Raw genomic sequence first — 17662 nt, 5'->3', positions numbered from 1 at the left:
AAGCTACCATTATCCTGGATCCAGTTTCTCCTTTGAGAAACACTGTTAGACTCTCAAAAATTATACATGGTCATTTAAAATCAAAGGGGAATATTCTATATTTATACATAGAATATATATTAGAATATATATTATATATTGGAATATATTATATCTAGACCTTTATCTTTAGAAATAAAAGCTTAATATTGTTTTAAATAGAATTCATAAATTACATATACAATGAATATTTTCCATTGTGTTATAATTATTTTTAAAGAAAACAATTTCTAAAAATCTAAAATACATTTTAACAAATTTTCAAAGAATTTAGGATTCATCATTAATTCTTATTTTAACTTTGTATAACAAAGTATTTTATGGAAACTAAGAGGAACAAGAATTTCCAATGTCTTTGTTATATGTCACATCCCAAAGATCTGCCAAATCTGTATAATCATTGTCTCGAAATGACTGAAATACAGAAGAAAGTAGAATTTTTCTCTGTGGTACTTATGGTTGTTTGATCTCATCGTTTTCAGAAACACTTACAAAAAAGTCAACTTATTTTCAAATTCTTATTTTTACATTTCTCTGAAGGTAACATGATTTTAATTCAAGCTAAACTTTGTAGAAATATCCATTCAGAGTAATATCTGCATTATTGTTTATCGCTTTTCAAATAAAGTAGCAATTAAAATGATTTACTGATTTTAGTTGTTTTTCCAATTGTGTTCCAATCAGGCTTCTCATTAGTATAATACTCTCTTATTTTAGTATTAGTTATGAAACTTAAAATATTTTCAACAAAAATGATGATGATGGAGGAAATTTATTTTATTTATATAAATGATTAATACTTTGCTGATTAATGAGTTCTACGTGTAAAACATTGTATGCTGAATTTACCTTAGAATTTGCCAACAGTCAAAATGCATTTAAGGGGCTGGAGCAATAGCGCAGCGGTAGGGCATTTGCCTTGCACATGGCTGACCCAGGACGGACTTGGTTTGATCCTTGGCATCCCATATGGTCCCCCAAGCCAGGAGCGATTTCTGAGCACATAGCCAGAAGTAACCCCTTAGCATCACCAGGTGTGGCTCAAACACACACAAAAGCAAAACAAAAAAAATATATTTAAGTTGTTACTTATAATAGAATTTACTTTATTGCTAATTATTTAAATAAAAATATTTAACAATTAAGTTAGCATGTATATTAAAATATTTGAAAACAAAATATATTCAGTACATCTTATTTATAAAGTTATTTGTTACACATAAATTCACAAAATTAAAAATTATGAGATTTTTATCATTATATAGAAACTTGCCGTTATTTGGATATAGTTTTGTTTTTTATTAAACTATTGTTCAGTTTATTTGCTGTTTAACATCAAATACATCAAATAAATGTTTTATACTCATTAGGAGTATACTTCTTATATTTTACTTTTGTTTCTTCTCATTGCAACATTAAATTATATCTAGAAAATCATCTTTCTAAATGTTCCATTACTTATTTATAAATCCATTACGATTTAGGGCAACAATTTTCAGAGACAACTCAGATGCCCTTCACCTTCTCCCTATGCTCAATGTTTTGACCAACGTTTCTCTGACATTTTTTCCCTATCTATTTCTAAGGTAGAAATGGGGGAAATGTCTCTTACTAGGGCCAGAGAAATAGCACAGCAGTAGGGCATTTGCCTGGCTTGCAGCCAATGGGGACAGGCCTGGGGTCAATTCCTTACATTCTATATGGTCCCTTAAACCTGTCAGGGACGATTTCTGAGTGCAGGAATAGCCCCTGAGCACCACCAGGTGTGGCCAAAACAAAACAAAAAAGTCCCTTACTTACGCCTTCATGAAACCCACCAACACAATTTTCATGTCCTTCTTTCGAATTCCCAAAACAAAACTAAATATTTCTAGACATGTGTGATATTGCTAACTTGAAACAGCCACTGTTTAACATTTACCACTTTAAAGTTCTTAAACTAGTGTTTAAGATACCTAGCATATTAATATACAATTATGATTTTAATTAAAGCTTTTCAATGTCATTTAATGGGTTAGAGGAAAAAGAAAAATGGAGTAACCCTAGTTACAAAAGATTGGCTGCCTCAAATTTACTTTTCATTAGACAGAATTTACTCAAGTATACTTAATAACAAAACATGAGCAAATGATACAGTCTTTTACCTAATTAAACATTAATTTTATCCTAACCACTCTATCTTCTTTTAAACTATTGGAAATAAAACATTTCCTTCTACTTTAAAAGAAAGGAATATGTTGATATATATTGACATTTCCCAAGATTCACTTAGATCACACTATAGAGCTATGGTTATAAAAACAAAAAAGTAATTTTGATGTTTATATTAATTAATATTAATAATTTATAATTAATGCCTTTCTCAAAATAATGACTTATATACATATATTACTGCTATAATGATCAGCAGTTTTAATAGATATTCTAATAACTGAAATAGTAAAATAAATATGGATTGGGGCTGCAGAGATAGTACAGCAGGTAGAGCATTTTCCTTGCTCCTGGCCAATCCAGGTTTGATCTGCACCATTCCATATGATTCTCCAAGTACCACCCGGAGTAATTTCTGAGCACAATCAGGAATAAACACTGAGCATCACTAGGTGTACACCCCCAAGTCAAAATAAAGTAAAACAAATTTGGGCTTACTGAATGTTTAATTTCTATAGAAAACTTTTTTATGGAATTCATTTTTAAAGTTTAAACATTATAAAAGTAAGCTAATAAGAGCAATATCAATATTGAATTCAATATGGCAATAAATGTTATTTTTGCTTATGAAATATTTAAAGCATCAATTAACATTTCAGTTATCACATTTATTGTCTTATAGGGGTCCAGGTGGTGGTAGACCTTGGCCAAATCCAACAAATGCCAATTCAGTGAGTATGCATATATTTTACATCTTTATTATTAATTCAGTATAGAAATAATAAAATATCTTGCTGTTAATTGCCCTGAATAACCTTTTAAATGAAGTAATTATTCAATGATCTTTATGTATATTTTTAAATAGGCATATTTTTTAATTGTTACTCTTTCACTTCAAGGTCTAAGGTAACTGTGCGTTCTATGTAGATTAATGACTCAAAAATTAAGGTAGTAATCATTAGGTGTGATTTAAATGTACCACTTGTGTACACTAAACCTAGCATAAAACATATCTAGCATGAAATAATTTGATCTTCTTAAATATATGTGATATTCACTAAGTTGCCAGGTAGGGTGAATCTCTATCATAGTTCTTATGATCATATTTGCTGTACAAATTAAACCTGGTTTGCTCTTTCTCTGCTTTAGGAACCAAATGCATGGTGCATTTCATTTATGGGGTTAAATTGCCATTCTTATACATCCATTTATACAACTGTCCTCCTGAGAATTTTCTTTACATGTTTCATGGCAGTGGTTTGACTACTATAAATGTTTTCTCTGTTGTCCTTAAAAGAATTCTATAACAGATAAGTCTGCTGTGTACATTTGTGTATTGTATGTGTTTTGTACAAACATACAAAGTTCCTTGGTCAAAGATGTTGGTAAGGAGCTATAATATATTTTGTTTCACTTGTAAGTCTAGAAGTACCTGCCCCACTAGGGATGCCTTTTGTTAACATACACAGAGATTCCTTCATTGACTGGGAATAGTCTTTAAGACTAAGTCAATTTGAAACTGACCCAATGGTTAAGGTTAATGAAAAGCTTCAAGAAAATTTTAAGTGAAGTAAGCGTGATGTTCATGTGTGTTTGGGGGACAGGAACTAGCATGAGGCAGAAAAGGTAAGATAGGAAGAATCATCCTAAATTTATTGCTATTCTAAAGTACAAATCACTTTATTTTCAATTAAATAACTATTCCTCTTTAGATAGTAAAAACTCCTGTTATCTGATGCAAGTTTATTTACTAAGTAAATAAAGTGTAAGTATTTGAGACAGAGAACATGATGATATTGCTTCAATTTTGATGATCAGTACATTGATCTCAAAACTTCTCTGAGACAGTGTTTTGCCAGATTATGTATAATGTGAATGTCTCTTTCTTCTCTTAGTGTGCTTATACACTTTTAAAGGATTTGCCTTTCTATATGCTTCTTGCTATATGCCTTTTAAGATTTCATTATGTTCAAGATTTCACTTTAAATAGCATCTGGCTAACGGCTCAAAATCCACTTCCTTCCATTCCCTATAAAATACCCATAAAATGCAGAAAAAGCTGTTACTGTAACTCTGAAAAATCACAGTTTTCCTATTGCCAGAATCTGGAAAGAATTTCTATTATCTGCATGCCTGATGACTGGATTAAAAAGCTTAATCTTTGGTCTACTTTAATTATGTAAGTCATCCACTTAGAATTAAAAAGACTCTTCTTCCCTTCCTCCCTGTCAGCTATTCAGCTACCCTTTTAGAGCCCATAGTGGTGTAAGAGGGCAGGTTTTTTTTTTTTCACTTACTGCCCACCCTTTTATACATTCATCAGGAGACTGTAACCCAAAAGATACTCTAGAATGGAGGCAGGATATAACATGGAAGATGGTACACTGAACTGAGAGAGTTCTGCATATGGTGATTTTTTATTTCTTTAGGTAGTCCACTCGATCAAGTTTCTTATAGCTTCACATTGTGCATAGGAAAAAATAATATGTCAGGTGTACGTACGGCTTTGTGTTATTTTAGAACTTGAAAAATGCTAGAATTTAATGTAAAAATTATGCACAAACTGCTATATTTAGTGGCCAGTTTAAAATGGGCATTTGGCCAGCAAGTACTGTTAAAGTTGAAAGCAAATCCTTCTCATAATATATATCACATGTAAATACATCTTCCCTCACTCCAAAAAGACATGGGGAAAAGAAGTAGGGGAATGCCTCTTTTTCTCTTTAGAAAGAGATGGGGCAGGGTCATCATCTGTGCACACAGAGGAAACACATCCTTTCAAAAATGATTGTGATAACAAGAAAAATCATAGAAAGTTGACGTTTCCCTCACAAAAGCCTATGGGTCATATAAAACAAAGGAAAAAGTATGAGTGAGGGATTCCTTCTAAATAACATTATTTACATTGTTATATTGATTAGATTATAATAGTATGCTCATTTATATTATTTTGAATTCTAAGTAATATAAACTTGTGGTGGGGCATGAGAGATAGCACAGCAGTAGGACGTTTGCCTTGCACACAGCCGATCCAGGGTGGACCTTGGTTCAAATCCCAACATTCCATATGTTCCCCTGTGCCTGCTAGGTGTGATTTCTGAGCAGAGTTAGGAGTAACCCCTGAGTGCTGCCGGGTGTGACCCCAAAACAAAATAAAACAAAAAATATAATGAACGTCTAGTACATATTTGAAATGGAAAATAACCTTTTATATTAGTACAGTGAATTTCTGATTTCTTTGTTAATATATTCAAGTAGTTATTTTACTTTATTTTCAAAATGATTATGTACCCTTTTTAATCTTTATTTGAAATAGCTTCATATTACAGAAAAGAGTTATTGTACCTAGATTCCTAAATATTTGAGCTTATGATTTTCCATCTCTGTTTAATTTTTCCCCTAAGCTGTTTGCATTTATGTTGCAGACTTAATGATCCTTTTCTCCCAGTACTTCAGTATGTGTTTCTTAACATCATCTTTCATAACCACAATCCAGGATCAAAATAACAAAATTACCATTGAAAAATGTTAATTTCTAATATATGGACTTCAAAGAGATTTAACAATTGTTCAAACAATGTATTTATATTATTTTATTGAAACCATTGCAATTTACAAAAGTCCTTCATAGTTGGGTTTCAGACCTGTGCCAACTTCCCCCCACCACTGTTTCTCAAGTGCATCTTATACGCAACCGTGACCCCCCAGCCTGCCAGTATAACAGGCCCATTTGAAGTTTAGATTGTTTGTTTGGGTTTCTTGGTTCTACTGTTGTTGCCTTTAGCTTGGATATTTAGTTCTGTCCTTTTATTATTAAAAAAAAATTTAGTTCACTTGGATAACAGGATAAAAACCTGGTTCATTGGTACTTTTCTGGTTCCTTTCATCTGGAATAATTCCTTTTATATTTGTAGCTGAATATAAGCCAGTTGTTCTGGTGAATGTCCAATAGTTTAGGTTTGTCTGATACCTTTTTATCCTATAATGCAAAATAAACATTTTGGCCAGAATACTACAGAAGTGCGTTTGTCTTTTCTTAGCAGCATTTTAGGAAATTGATAATGGTGATTTGCCCCATTACTTGTGATGTTAACTTTCATCACTTAGTTAAGGTGGTACTTGTCATCTTCTCCATTATGACTTACCATTTTCTTTTTGCAGTTAAAAACTTATGGAGACATTCTTTGAAACATCAGTAAATAATCTCTTCTTTCTCATATGCTTTCATATGGTTTTCTGACATACATTGAAGATTTTTGCCCAGATTTCTCTTCCTACTATGCTGATTCACAAATATTTTTACTACTTTTCTGATCATGTTTTATTCTCCATTTATCAATTGACTATCTACTATAACCAAAGTTTCTCTTTTATCCATTCATATATGTCAGATATACTATGGATTCTTATTTTAATCAATATGCTTTTCACACTAAAGTCATTCCGGATTTGGCCTATAGTAACCTCTTGAAGCTGGATAATTTATCCTTTTGATTCCTATTTCTCATGGATTATTTTGAATTTATAATATATTTTCTTAGACTTAGGTCAGAAAATGGCCATTTTTAGAGAGCATAGTTTCTTAAACTGAATAGTAGAGTTTAGAATTCATCAAAGACTTCTAAAACTTCAATCAACAGATATAAATGCACGTATGTATGTATATATGTATGCATACACTCAACCCTATTGCTATATCTATATACATTAAAACTATGGTTGCATATCAGTGCTTCATTTTTTTTGCTTCTGTTCCAGTGCTTCATTTTTTTGATAGTAGGCCCCATGATTTACAAAATTGTTAATAGCAAGGCTTCAAGCTTACCATCGTGCTAACTTTCCAGTTTTAATTCAGAACCAAAGTTTATGCTAGATTTCCACCTTACTATGTTTATAACTTACTCCTGTGAAAGTCAGAAATGTGCCACAATGTATTTCATTTGTGTAATCTCTATATAATCACATTTTTGCATTATGACTTTTTTTGGGGGGGGGGGCCACACCCGGCAGTGCTCAGGGGTTACTCCTGGCTGTCTGCTCAGAAATAGCTCCTGGCAGGCATGGGGGACCATATGGGACACCGGGATTCAAACCAACCACCTTTGGTCCTGGATCGGCTGCTTGCAAGGCAAACGCTGCTGTGCTATCTCTCCAGGCCCGCATTATGACTTTTGATCACAAAATGCTTTTGACATTTTGGCAGCAGGAAAAACATATTAAGGATAAATCATGTGTTAATTCAGATTAAAGAATGATTTTCCCTTTAATTTTCTTTGCTTTGAAAAGCATTATAGTATTCGCCTCTGATTCTGTTTTGAAAGTTTATTTTTAAATTAACCAACTAGTTTTCTTTTTTATGTTTTTTTTGGGGGGGAAATATGAGTTTGGATTTAATTCTATATGAAGTTCTAATAACAAGGTAATAAACCTTTATTTCATTGAAAATAATTATTGTCTGGAGATACTTTTTATGTAAGGTACAGAAAATCAACCAAACAGAACTTATATTGTAGGTGAATATTACTTGATTATATGTATATATAAATAATATTATATCATTTATTTTTTCAACCCCCCCATATCACTTATTTTTAATATTGTTCTTATTTGCATCAGAAGTTTAAAGGCTTTATGTGGACAAGACTCAAAAATAAGCTCAGTTTAGATATTTCTAGCCATCCTCTTCAGTCTAACTTACTCTACTTTTAAAAGGTATTTTCTCCTGAATTTCTTCTCATTACATTCTCTACACATGTTTCCTCTGGTAATTTATTCTAGTTGAGACTTCTTTAAATATCATTTTAACTCACACTAATTCTACTCTAATCCTAGATTAAATATTGTGGCCAGCATGAAAGAGAAATTTATTGTTGAAACTGTATCTCTAGTTCAATACACTCAAGTTCTAGACTTACACTTCTAAATGCCTGTCAATCAGTTCTACTTCAAAATCTCATAGAGAGCCTTTAGAATCAGCATGTCAAGGCCAGGAATGCAGCTCAGCTCAAGCAGGGTATTTGCTTTGTTTATATGAAGCTCTGGCTTTTTTATACTTAGTGCTGACCAGAGTGATAGTACAATGTAAAGTACACTTGCCATTTTCACAGCCTACCCAAGTTTGAACTGGCACTACATATAGTTCCCCGAACCCAGCCAGGATCCCTGAGAACAAAGCCAGGAGTAAGCTCTGAGCACCTCTGGGCATGTATGGTCCGCAAAGAAAACAAATTTAATATGTCAGACACCCATATTTTCTCCTCTCCCTGAATTTCTTATATTCTCTCTCTCTCTCTCTCTCTCTCTCTCTCTCTCTCTCTCTCTCTCTCTCTCTCTCTCTCTCTCTCTCTCTGTCTCATTCTCTCTCTCTATCTCATTTTCTCTCTCTCTCTCTGTCTCATTCTCTCTCTCTATCTCATTCTCTCTCTCTCTCTCTCTCTCTCTCTCTCTTTGGTTTTTGGGTCACACCCATCAGTGCTCAGAGGTTACTCCTGGCTCTGTGCTCAGAAATCACTCCTGGTGGGCGGGTTCTGGGGACTATATGGTATGCCAGGATTTGAACCATCATCCATCTGCATGCAAGGCAGGTGCCCTACCACTGTACTATCTCTCTGGCCCCCCTTTTTTATTTTTATTTTTTTTTTGTTTTGGGGCCATACCTAATGTACTCAGGGTTATTCCTGGCTCTGCACTCAGAAATCACTCCTGGAAGGCTCGGGAGACCATATGAAATCCTGGAGATCGAATCCAATTCCATCCCTGGTCAGCAGCATGCAAGGAAAATGCCCTACTGCTGTGCTAGCTCTCCAGCCCCATGAATTTCTTATATTCTAATGACTAAATAACACCATCATACAAAGTTGGAAGCATTGGGTGTATCAGAGCTGCTTATTACTCTTTGACATCCAGTTTGATACCAAGCCCTACTATGTCTTTGTGAAATCTTCAAGTTCTCTTCTTTCTACTTACCTTAATCAGCTCTAGATAAAACACTCTCCACAATTGCCTAGACTTTATCCAAGTCTTGTATTCATCTTTTATGTGCCTCCAGTTACCTTACTAGACTGTGAATTCTAATATATCTCTAAAACCGATGAATTAGATTATTAGAGTGGGAATAGGGAAAAAGGAAAGGCAATTTAGTAGGAAACTAATAAGGAAGTAATGGGTCTATATCAGTAGGAACTTAGTAAAAGTGGAAGAGTTATATTGGCATACAGAATATTTGGGGAGAGTCAAAGGAGTAACAACTGTCAGCAAAATAGTAGTCATCATTTAGATGTCTGTAAAGAGCTCTTCAGGAGATGGTGACACTGATGAATTGAAGAGGGAGAATTTATAAAGAAAAGACAGTCAGTGAAGTGTAAATTCCACAGATCTTAAGGGTAAATAGACTTTATTTTGAATTCGCTTAAGAACAGTTGTAGGCAACAGTGAAAGGCAGAACATGAGCCAGGTACAGAAATTATCATGGGGATGAAAATTAGTGTCGAGACAAATTGATGATTTGATGAAGGCACACACATATGTTTAAAATAATAAGCAAAAAAAATCCATAATTAGTTTATATCCAATTGACAGTAGGTTATGGGTTAAAGAGACCCAAAAGTAAGATTATATTCAATCACCAGTTAGAGTTAATATTTATTGCCAGAGGGAACTCAGTATGCACAGTGGTTAGTCATTCTGTTCCCATGGGATACCAGGATCTCTGGTAGTGACCACTTATGTGTTCAGTTGCCCAGGGGCCTCAGCAGCAGGGGCCTCAGAGATGTTGGATTTTTGTGCTCAAGAAAAACAGAATTCTCCGATTGCTTCTTATTAAAAGCAAAGGAATATCTTAACTGTTGAACTTCCTCAGCTTATCTTAAGATTTCACATTATTTTTATGCTTAATAATATGGAAACCATAGGGGGTTAAGGAATAATTTTGATACAAGCACTCCTTTCATTAGTCTTATGGTCCTTTACTGGCTATTAACTCTGTGAATGGGTTTTTCCCAGAACGTTCAAAAAATACTATTCGGGAATATATACACATATATATGTATACACACACACACACACACACACACACACACACTCATGCAAGTGAGTTTGTGGCCATTTGTGTAATAAAAGAAAATTTGGGAGTTTAATTTTCACTACTAATATCTACACTCAGGAACTTGTTTTGAAATACGTGTTTTCCGGTTTTCAATTTCTAAATTATTATAAAAAGCATTGTGTTAATTCCTTCTAATACCAATGAGAGAACTTGAGTTAAAGGGAAAGAAGGTATTTGTTATATACATATCTGATACCCATAAGTCAGTAGCCTCTGGAGATATGCTTCAGCAATTTTTTTAATATTTTATTTTCCAGTAGCTAATTAGAAAGGAAAAAATAAAAGTACAATCTACCTGTCAAAAATGGACCCATATTATTGCATGAAGATATAGTCTTACACCTATTTTTTGCAGAAAAATGCCTCCCAGGAGGGCATATCAATTAGAAGCTTTATTTATAAAGGCTAGCAATTTGAAAACTTCTGGTTACTGTCTTTTAGCTGCACAAATATATTTATGATTATATAATGAGTTGTTACTATACATGGATACACTCAACCATTGTATTTAAAGTTTTAATTCTGTCTAAATTTCTTGCGTAAAATCCTCTTTCATGAAAACTCAAATATTGTACTGATTGATTTTTCTAAGCACTCAGATGTTTCTTTATCCTTTACCATCCTTTGTGATACATTTTAAAACCTGATAAAAGAAAACTGATTCATTTTAGATCAGTTTCCATACTGCCACATGAATCAAAACATGTATTTTTGTCCTGTTCATGTTCCAGATACCATACTCCTCAGCATCTCCTGGGAATTATGTAGTAAGTACATTTGGGTTTGTTTGCTCATAAGAATTGATGTTACATTTTATTTGGGCAATAAAATGGCTGTCCAGATGTTAAGAAGAGCCCCTGTGTATTGGCCAAGAAGTGAACATCTGATTTGTATTGAGTTGTTTCATCTGCCATCCTCAGTGCATATGTTGATGTTCATTAGTGAAACAGTTATCAATCTGGCCCAAATTGCCCTGGGTACTGTGTTTTACTTCAGCATATGTTTCTGTAAAACCAGTACAATACACTTTGTCCAATCATGAAGAAAACCATCCCCAGTTACACAATGACATGCTTGAATTTGCCATTCTCCAAGAGAATAATCTTACTCCTTCCCACCCCACTCTCCACACATAAAGTCTAAGAAGACATTAAACTTTCTTCCAATCAGAGAGAATCCGATATTGGGAGAGGGGAAATTTATTTTTATTCTTAAAGTTAAAAATGCCTTTCTTCTATTTAGTAAGCACTAAATTTTCCTAATAATCAATATAGACCTACAGTCAAATTTATCAGGCTGTATATGAGCCCTTGAACTTAAAAATTGAACTATTAGTATATTATAATCCTTGCTACAGTTTAAGGTCCTCATAGAGGATAATTTGGTTATTATTTTTAGAAGGTTATTTTTAAATGTTAAATCTGGGTAAAATGATTAAAAGGAATATCTTTTCTGAAGAAAGTTTTGAGGTGATAACTAACTTGAATAGGAAAAATATAATTCTTTAAAAAATCTCAATGTACATATGGTCCTTCACAAAAATAATCTTTATAAACATGGTGGGAAAAATCCACATTGCCTTGAATCTGTATATTTAATACTCACTGTTCCCTCAATCTTTGTGATCTAATTTTTGAACTTATTAAGAAATTACTTCACATTTTACAATGAAGCAAAATTAAAATTACAGTGGATACAAAATTTTTACTAAGATCATTTAAGAATAAACCCAATAGCCTCTTGAAATTAAAGGTTTTTATTTGTAATGAAATTGAGTTTTTATATTAATTTCAGATACATATGTTTCTTGAAATAGTGGGCTATGTCTATAGAGGCATACTCAGATGAAGTGAAAATTCATGGGGCCAGGCGGTGGCGCAAGAGGTAAGGTGCCTGCCTTGCCTGCGCTAGCCTTGGACGGACCGCGGTTCGATCCCCCGGTGTCCCATATGGTCCCCCAAGCCAGGAGCAACTTCTGAGCGCATAGCCAGGAGTAACCCCTGAGCGTCAACGGATGTGGCCCAAAAACCAAAAAAAAAAAAAAAAAAGAAAATTCAACTACTTGGGGTTTTTTTTTACATCCAAAAAATTCTAAGATTCATTTGATTATATCCAAAAATTCTAAGATGCATTGCTTAAATTGTTCACTCTGCTTATCAGAAGTCATTGGATTAACTTTAGAATAATCTTGTTTCCATTTCAAATTACTTGTGTAGCTGCAACCTTAGTAGCCCATAGCATTGGTCATTGTTGTCTCTTTCTCTGACTGATATGATAGTGAAATACAGTGCTCCAGAATTATTGCATTTGATATGATAGAAAAAAGTAGTATCAATGAAATTTGAATCTATGAATATCTTTTTACTTTTAGTTTCCTATAAAAAACATTGGTATAAAGTATAAGAAAATTATATTAAGCTAAATCATAAATACACATGAATTATTTCCTTTTTATGGATTTGTAAAGACCCATTAAATGTTTTCTCCTTAACCTCACTATATTTGATGATTTATGATTATGTCAAAAATAATAAATTAGTGTTATAGGCTTATTATTTTTGAAAATATATCAAAAAATCAGCATATTTAATGCTAAATTATACTTTGCCTAATATTGAAGTAATTGTGCATTCAATAAAGTGTGCAGAAAATGTATCCTCTTACTTTTAGATTGTATCATAAAAATAAGTATAATTTCTTTTGTTTTTCTTATATTGTGTAATGAAATGTCATTTTTTACTGAAATTTTATGTAATTATTTAGGGTCCTCCAGGAGGTGGAGGGCCACCAGGAACCCCCATCATGCCCAGTCCAGCAGGTATTGTGATTGAACTAGCCATGTGGGCACTTGATTTTTAAAATAAAAACATAAAATATAGAAGTTGCACTTATGAAAGTAAATAGTAGTCATTATCTCTTTGATAGAATTCTTAAAGAAGTAGTAAGTAGAAATCGTCTTTTTAGATAACTGTTGTCCAATTACTGAAAGCATTTACAAATTCTTATTGAGTGGGTAAGAGCTTTAAACAGAATGTGTATTACCCAATAGTTTGACTGTAAAATAATCCTTAAGACTATGATCCAAATCTTACATCTTAGAAATATTACGCATAAGTAATACATGAAATAAATAGATTCATTAGTCTTAATGTAGCACTTAAAAACCATCAGCTTACTAAAATAAATGTAGATCTGGTTCTAGTATTATTTACTTTTCACATCTGAATTAGCTAATAAATCTACTATAGAAGAGGATTTTTGTTAATATTCAAACACAAAACTCAAATTCCATACTTTAATAATCACAAATTTGAGTCATTAACTTAAAAGCAGATTTATCATTTTTATTTTTTAAATTTTAATATAATGTGTCATGTCTTAAGGATTCTCATAGAGGGGTTTTGTAGAGTACAGCTCTCATAAAAAGTACTCTGGCACCAAGGTTCAGAAGTGATGAAAAACTTTATACCATTTAGGTGAAAGAAACTGCAGCTAGCAGACAATTGCTGGTTTAATCCACAGCACTCTATATGGTCCCCAAGCCCTGCAGAGAGTAATTCCTTTGCACAGAGCCTAGGTTTAAGCCCTATGCACTGTTAGGCAGAGCCCAAATCCCACCCCCCAATAATATTTTCAAACCATTTGACACTTTAATAATACTACTAGAAATAATTAGATATATCATCCAAGATTTCTGTAGGAAAGTATGCATTTGTTATAGTCAGTAGTAAATAGGTAGACAAACTTCATGCCAATGAAATTTTAGTGAAATTATTACTATTTAAATGAATATGATGGAACATATGTATCTATTAAATTATTATCAAAGAGTTTAATAGCATGGACTTACTAAAATTCTAAATTTTGTACAATATAATCACTATTTTGAAATTTATATTATTTTGAAATCTAGAAAATGGAAAACAAAGAATTTATCTGAACTTAATTAGAAATGAAATGCAAGACAGATTTTTTTTTAAATTAGTTTTTATGATGCACTGTTAAATTTGGTATAATTTTTTGAAGTCAAAGATATATGAAAGCTTGAAATTAAACTCATTGATCATATTAATAAAGTATATTTTTGTTTCAAGTATATATATATAACTTAAAAAGAACAAGTTTGATAATATAAAATTCTATTTATTTAATTTAATCTTTGGAAATATATATATATTTATATATATATATATATTATTCCTTGCTGCTCAGAGCATTTTCATTGAAAATGAAACAGATAAAATGCATGAATTGGGGCCCAGAGAGATAGCACAGTGGTGTTTGCCTTGCAAGCAGCCGATCCAAGACCAAAGGTGGTTGGTTCGAATCCCGGTGTCCCATATGGTCCCCCGTGCCTGCCAGGAGCTATTACTGAGCAGACAGCCAGGAATAACCCCTGAGCACTGCCGGGTGTGGCCCAAAAACCAAAAAAAAAAAAAAAAAAAGTATGAATTGAACATGCATTTGTATTATTTTACAGTTCTAATTAATGAAGGTAGAATATTAGTACTTCCTCAAATATTTGGAGTTAACACTAGAATTTAAAGTTAAGATTTCAGATGATCCCCTTTTCCTTCCAAAATTAGACATTGCAAAACAGAGTTATCTTCTTACCTTTCCTATACCCTAGAGATGCCCTAGTTCTGTCTGTCACTGCTGGCAGTACTCAGTAGAGCACATGGAATGCTGGAGATTCAACCCAAGTTTGATCAAGTGTCTCTCCAGCCTCCTTCAGACTCATTTATGTATTCACCCAGTATCATTGCCATTCCTCTAATATAAAGCCAGAATCTTCCTTAAAGTAGGTATATGGTATGTGGCAAGGTAGAGAGTAAGATAGCTCAAGTCATGCCTAACATACCCATAACCCTGCATTTAGTCCCTTGCACTAAAGAAAAAATAGGTATTAGAAGTTTTTATAAATTTTTTCTGTATGTAAAAACAAAATTACCAAAAAATGCCAGTCTAATTTCTCTCAATATTTTTTTCAGATTATATTCTTTATTTGCCTAAAAAATTATTTACATAGTCAAAATACTTTGCCCTTTTTCCTTTCAAATTAATTACTGAGATTACAAAGAATGTTTCAAAAGCAACCAAGACTCACACAAGATTAAAATGAGGTCTCTTTTTCTTTTTTTTTTTTTTTTTTTTTTTTTGGTTTTTGGGCCACACCTGGCGTTGCTCATACATAGGTTACTCCTGGCTGTCTGCTCAGAAATAACTCCTGGCAGGCACAGGGGACCATATGGGACACCGGGATTTGAACCAACCACCTTAGGTCCTGGATCAGGGGACCATATGGGGCGCCGGGATTCGAACCGATGACCTCCTGCATGAAAGGCAAACGCCTTACCTCCATGCTATCTCTCCGGCCCCTTGAGGTCTCTTTTCTATTAATTTTTTATAACCTAGTTGAATGCAGGAGGGAAGAATAAGCGAAAATAAAATATTAAATGTAATGTAAAATTAATTAATTAATGGAATTAAGAGCACATGCACTTGGAAATACGGGGGAGATTAAGGAAGAAGTGGCATTGGCTAGTGGCCTTGTATAGGAGTAAATTCTAAACAGATGGGAAAAGATGTTTAGAGAAAAAGGACATGAAAATATGAAGGTGGGGAAGGTTGATAATATGTAAGAAAGAAGGAGCTTGAGTTAACGGAAGTGTTTCTGTAGAATGTAAAATTAGGGAGGTCACACAAAAGTAGATTAAGACTTGTTCAGTATAGTCAATAACCTGAAATAATTCAACATTTTCAATAATATGATGTAATAATCCAGAGGCAAAGTCATTTAGATTCATTAGATTCATGAATCACTTAGTTTACAAACAACTAACTGACATCTAACCTACGCTATAGGGAGCACATGTTTTTAAAAAGCATGTAATTAACCATAGGAAAATAAAAAGTAATTGTCCATCTCTTACTGTATGGTTTTGCCCTGAGACGGTAATTTAACTTCTAAATACAATCAAATTTTGTATTGATTATAATATTTTTATTCTTTTAAAATAATGTTCCATTTAACCTTAAAAAAATAAAAACACTTTATGCCCCAAAATAGGCCTATTCACATTATATCTTTTAACTTTTGTATACTTGTGGAAAGTATATTTTATAATAAATAATTCTGAAATGTTAAATATCATGATTTTATGTATTATATATTATTACTATATATTGTAAAATACTTTATTATACTTCAAATATACTTTGAAATAAATACTTTATATTTCAAAATGTTTATATTTAATTGAAATTAAAACTAGGTACAAAATGTAAAATTAACTTGTATAGAATTATTAATTATAGATTAATGTTATTACTATGAAGTGTTACATATATTGGGGTCAGAAAGAGCACAAACGTTAAGCACAAACATTATTTGCCTTGCACACTGCTTATCCTGGCTCAAATCCTTCATAGCATCATGTATGATCTCCAAGCTCCTCCAGGAGTGACCTCTAAGCACAGAGCCAAGAGTAAGCCATGAGCACTGCCAGGTGTGGTCCAAATCTAACCCCACCAAAAGTTACATGCATTTTATATAAATTCCCTCTAAAGTTACTTTCATTGCAATGAATCATAAATGAGTGAAACAAATCATACCTTTTTATAAAAAGTTCTTAAGAAAGTGACCTTATATCGTGCAAAATTTTTTATTATAATTCTTTATTATTATTCTAATTCCTTTTCCTTATAAATAAACCAAATAATCTATCAACATAAATTTTAACTAAATTTTTAATTGATGTATAAGAAACTTGGGAAAATAGTAAAATTTTAAAAGTGATTAAATTAAAATGTTTAGTTTTATATATATATATATATATATATATATATATATATATATATATATATATTGCTTAGCAATTCCAATCTGTACTTCTTTCTTTTTTTTTCCAATCTGTGTTTTGTTTGTTTGGTTTGGTTTTAATTTGGGCTTTGTTTTGGGGCCACACCTGGAAGTGCTCAGGGATTCCTCCTGGCTCTACACTCAGGAATCACTCCTGGAGGTTCTTTGGGGACCATCTGAAATGCTGGGGATTGAAACCAGTTCAGCTGCATTTGAAGCAAAGCACCTTGCCCACTGTATATTATGTCTTTGGCCCCCCAAATCTTTGTTTTTTAAAGGAATAAATCTTCACTCTAATTTTTAGTCTTTTAAAATAATGCTCCATTTAATCTTAATCATTCATATGTAGAGTACTAATAGGTAAAAATATTCCAGTTTTACATTTTAATCATTTGAATGAGAAAATGGCATATTTATTTGTGAAAATTAGTACTGATTGTCTCAAATTCTAAAACTATTAATATGTTTATTATCTGTTATTAGTAATAGATGATCTTCCATTATTA

At 32.5% G+C, this 17662-nt stretch overlaps 1 protein-coding gene across 6 annotated transcripts in view; it reads left to right on the top strand.

The window, feature by feature from the left end:
* The window catches only part of SSBP2 (single stranded DNA binding protein 2), a 282705-nt gene that overhangs the window by 242927 nt on the left and 22116 nt on the right, over positions 1-17662 (top strand). For all 6 annotated transcript variants that reach the window (XM_049766151.1, XM_049766144.1, XM_049766165.1 and 3 more), the window contains 3 exons: positions 2873-2921; positions 11026-11061; positions 13058-13112. In XM_049766151.1, coding sequence (XP_049622108.1) covers positions 2873-2921; positions 11026-11061; positions 13058-13112 — 140 coding nt within the window. The remainder of the gene's footprint in view (positions 1-2872; positions 2922-11025; positions 11062-13057; positions 13113-17662) is intronic.

The sequence above is a fragment of the Suncus etruscus genome, chromosome 2 (genome assembly GCF_024139225.1).
Source record: "Suncus etruscus isolate mSunEtr1 chromosome 2, mSunEtr1.pri.cur, whole genome shotgun sequence".
In the NCBI taxonomy this organism is placed as follows: Eukaryota; Metazoa; Chordata; class Mammalia; order Eulipotyphla; family Soricidae; genus Suncus; species Suncus etruscus.
Note: the sequence above shows the minus strand (reverse complement) of the source record. Positions and strands in the feature narration are given on the sequence as shown.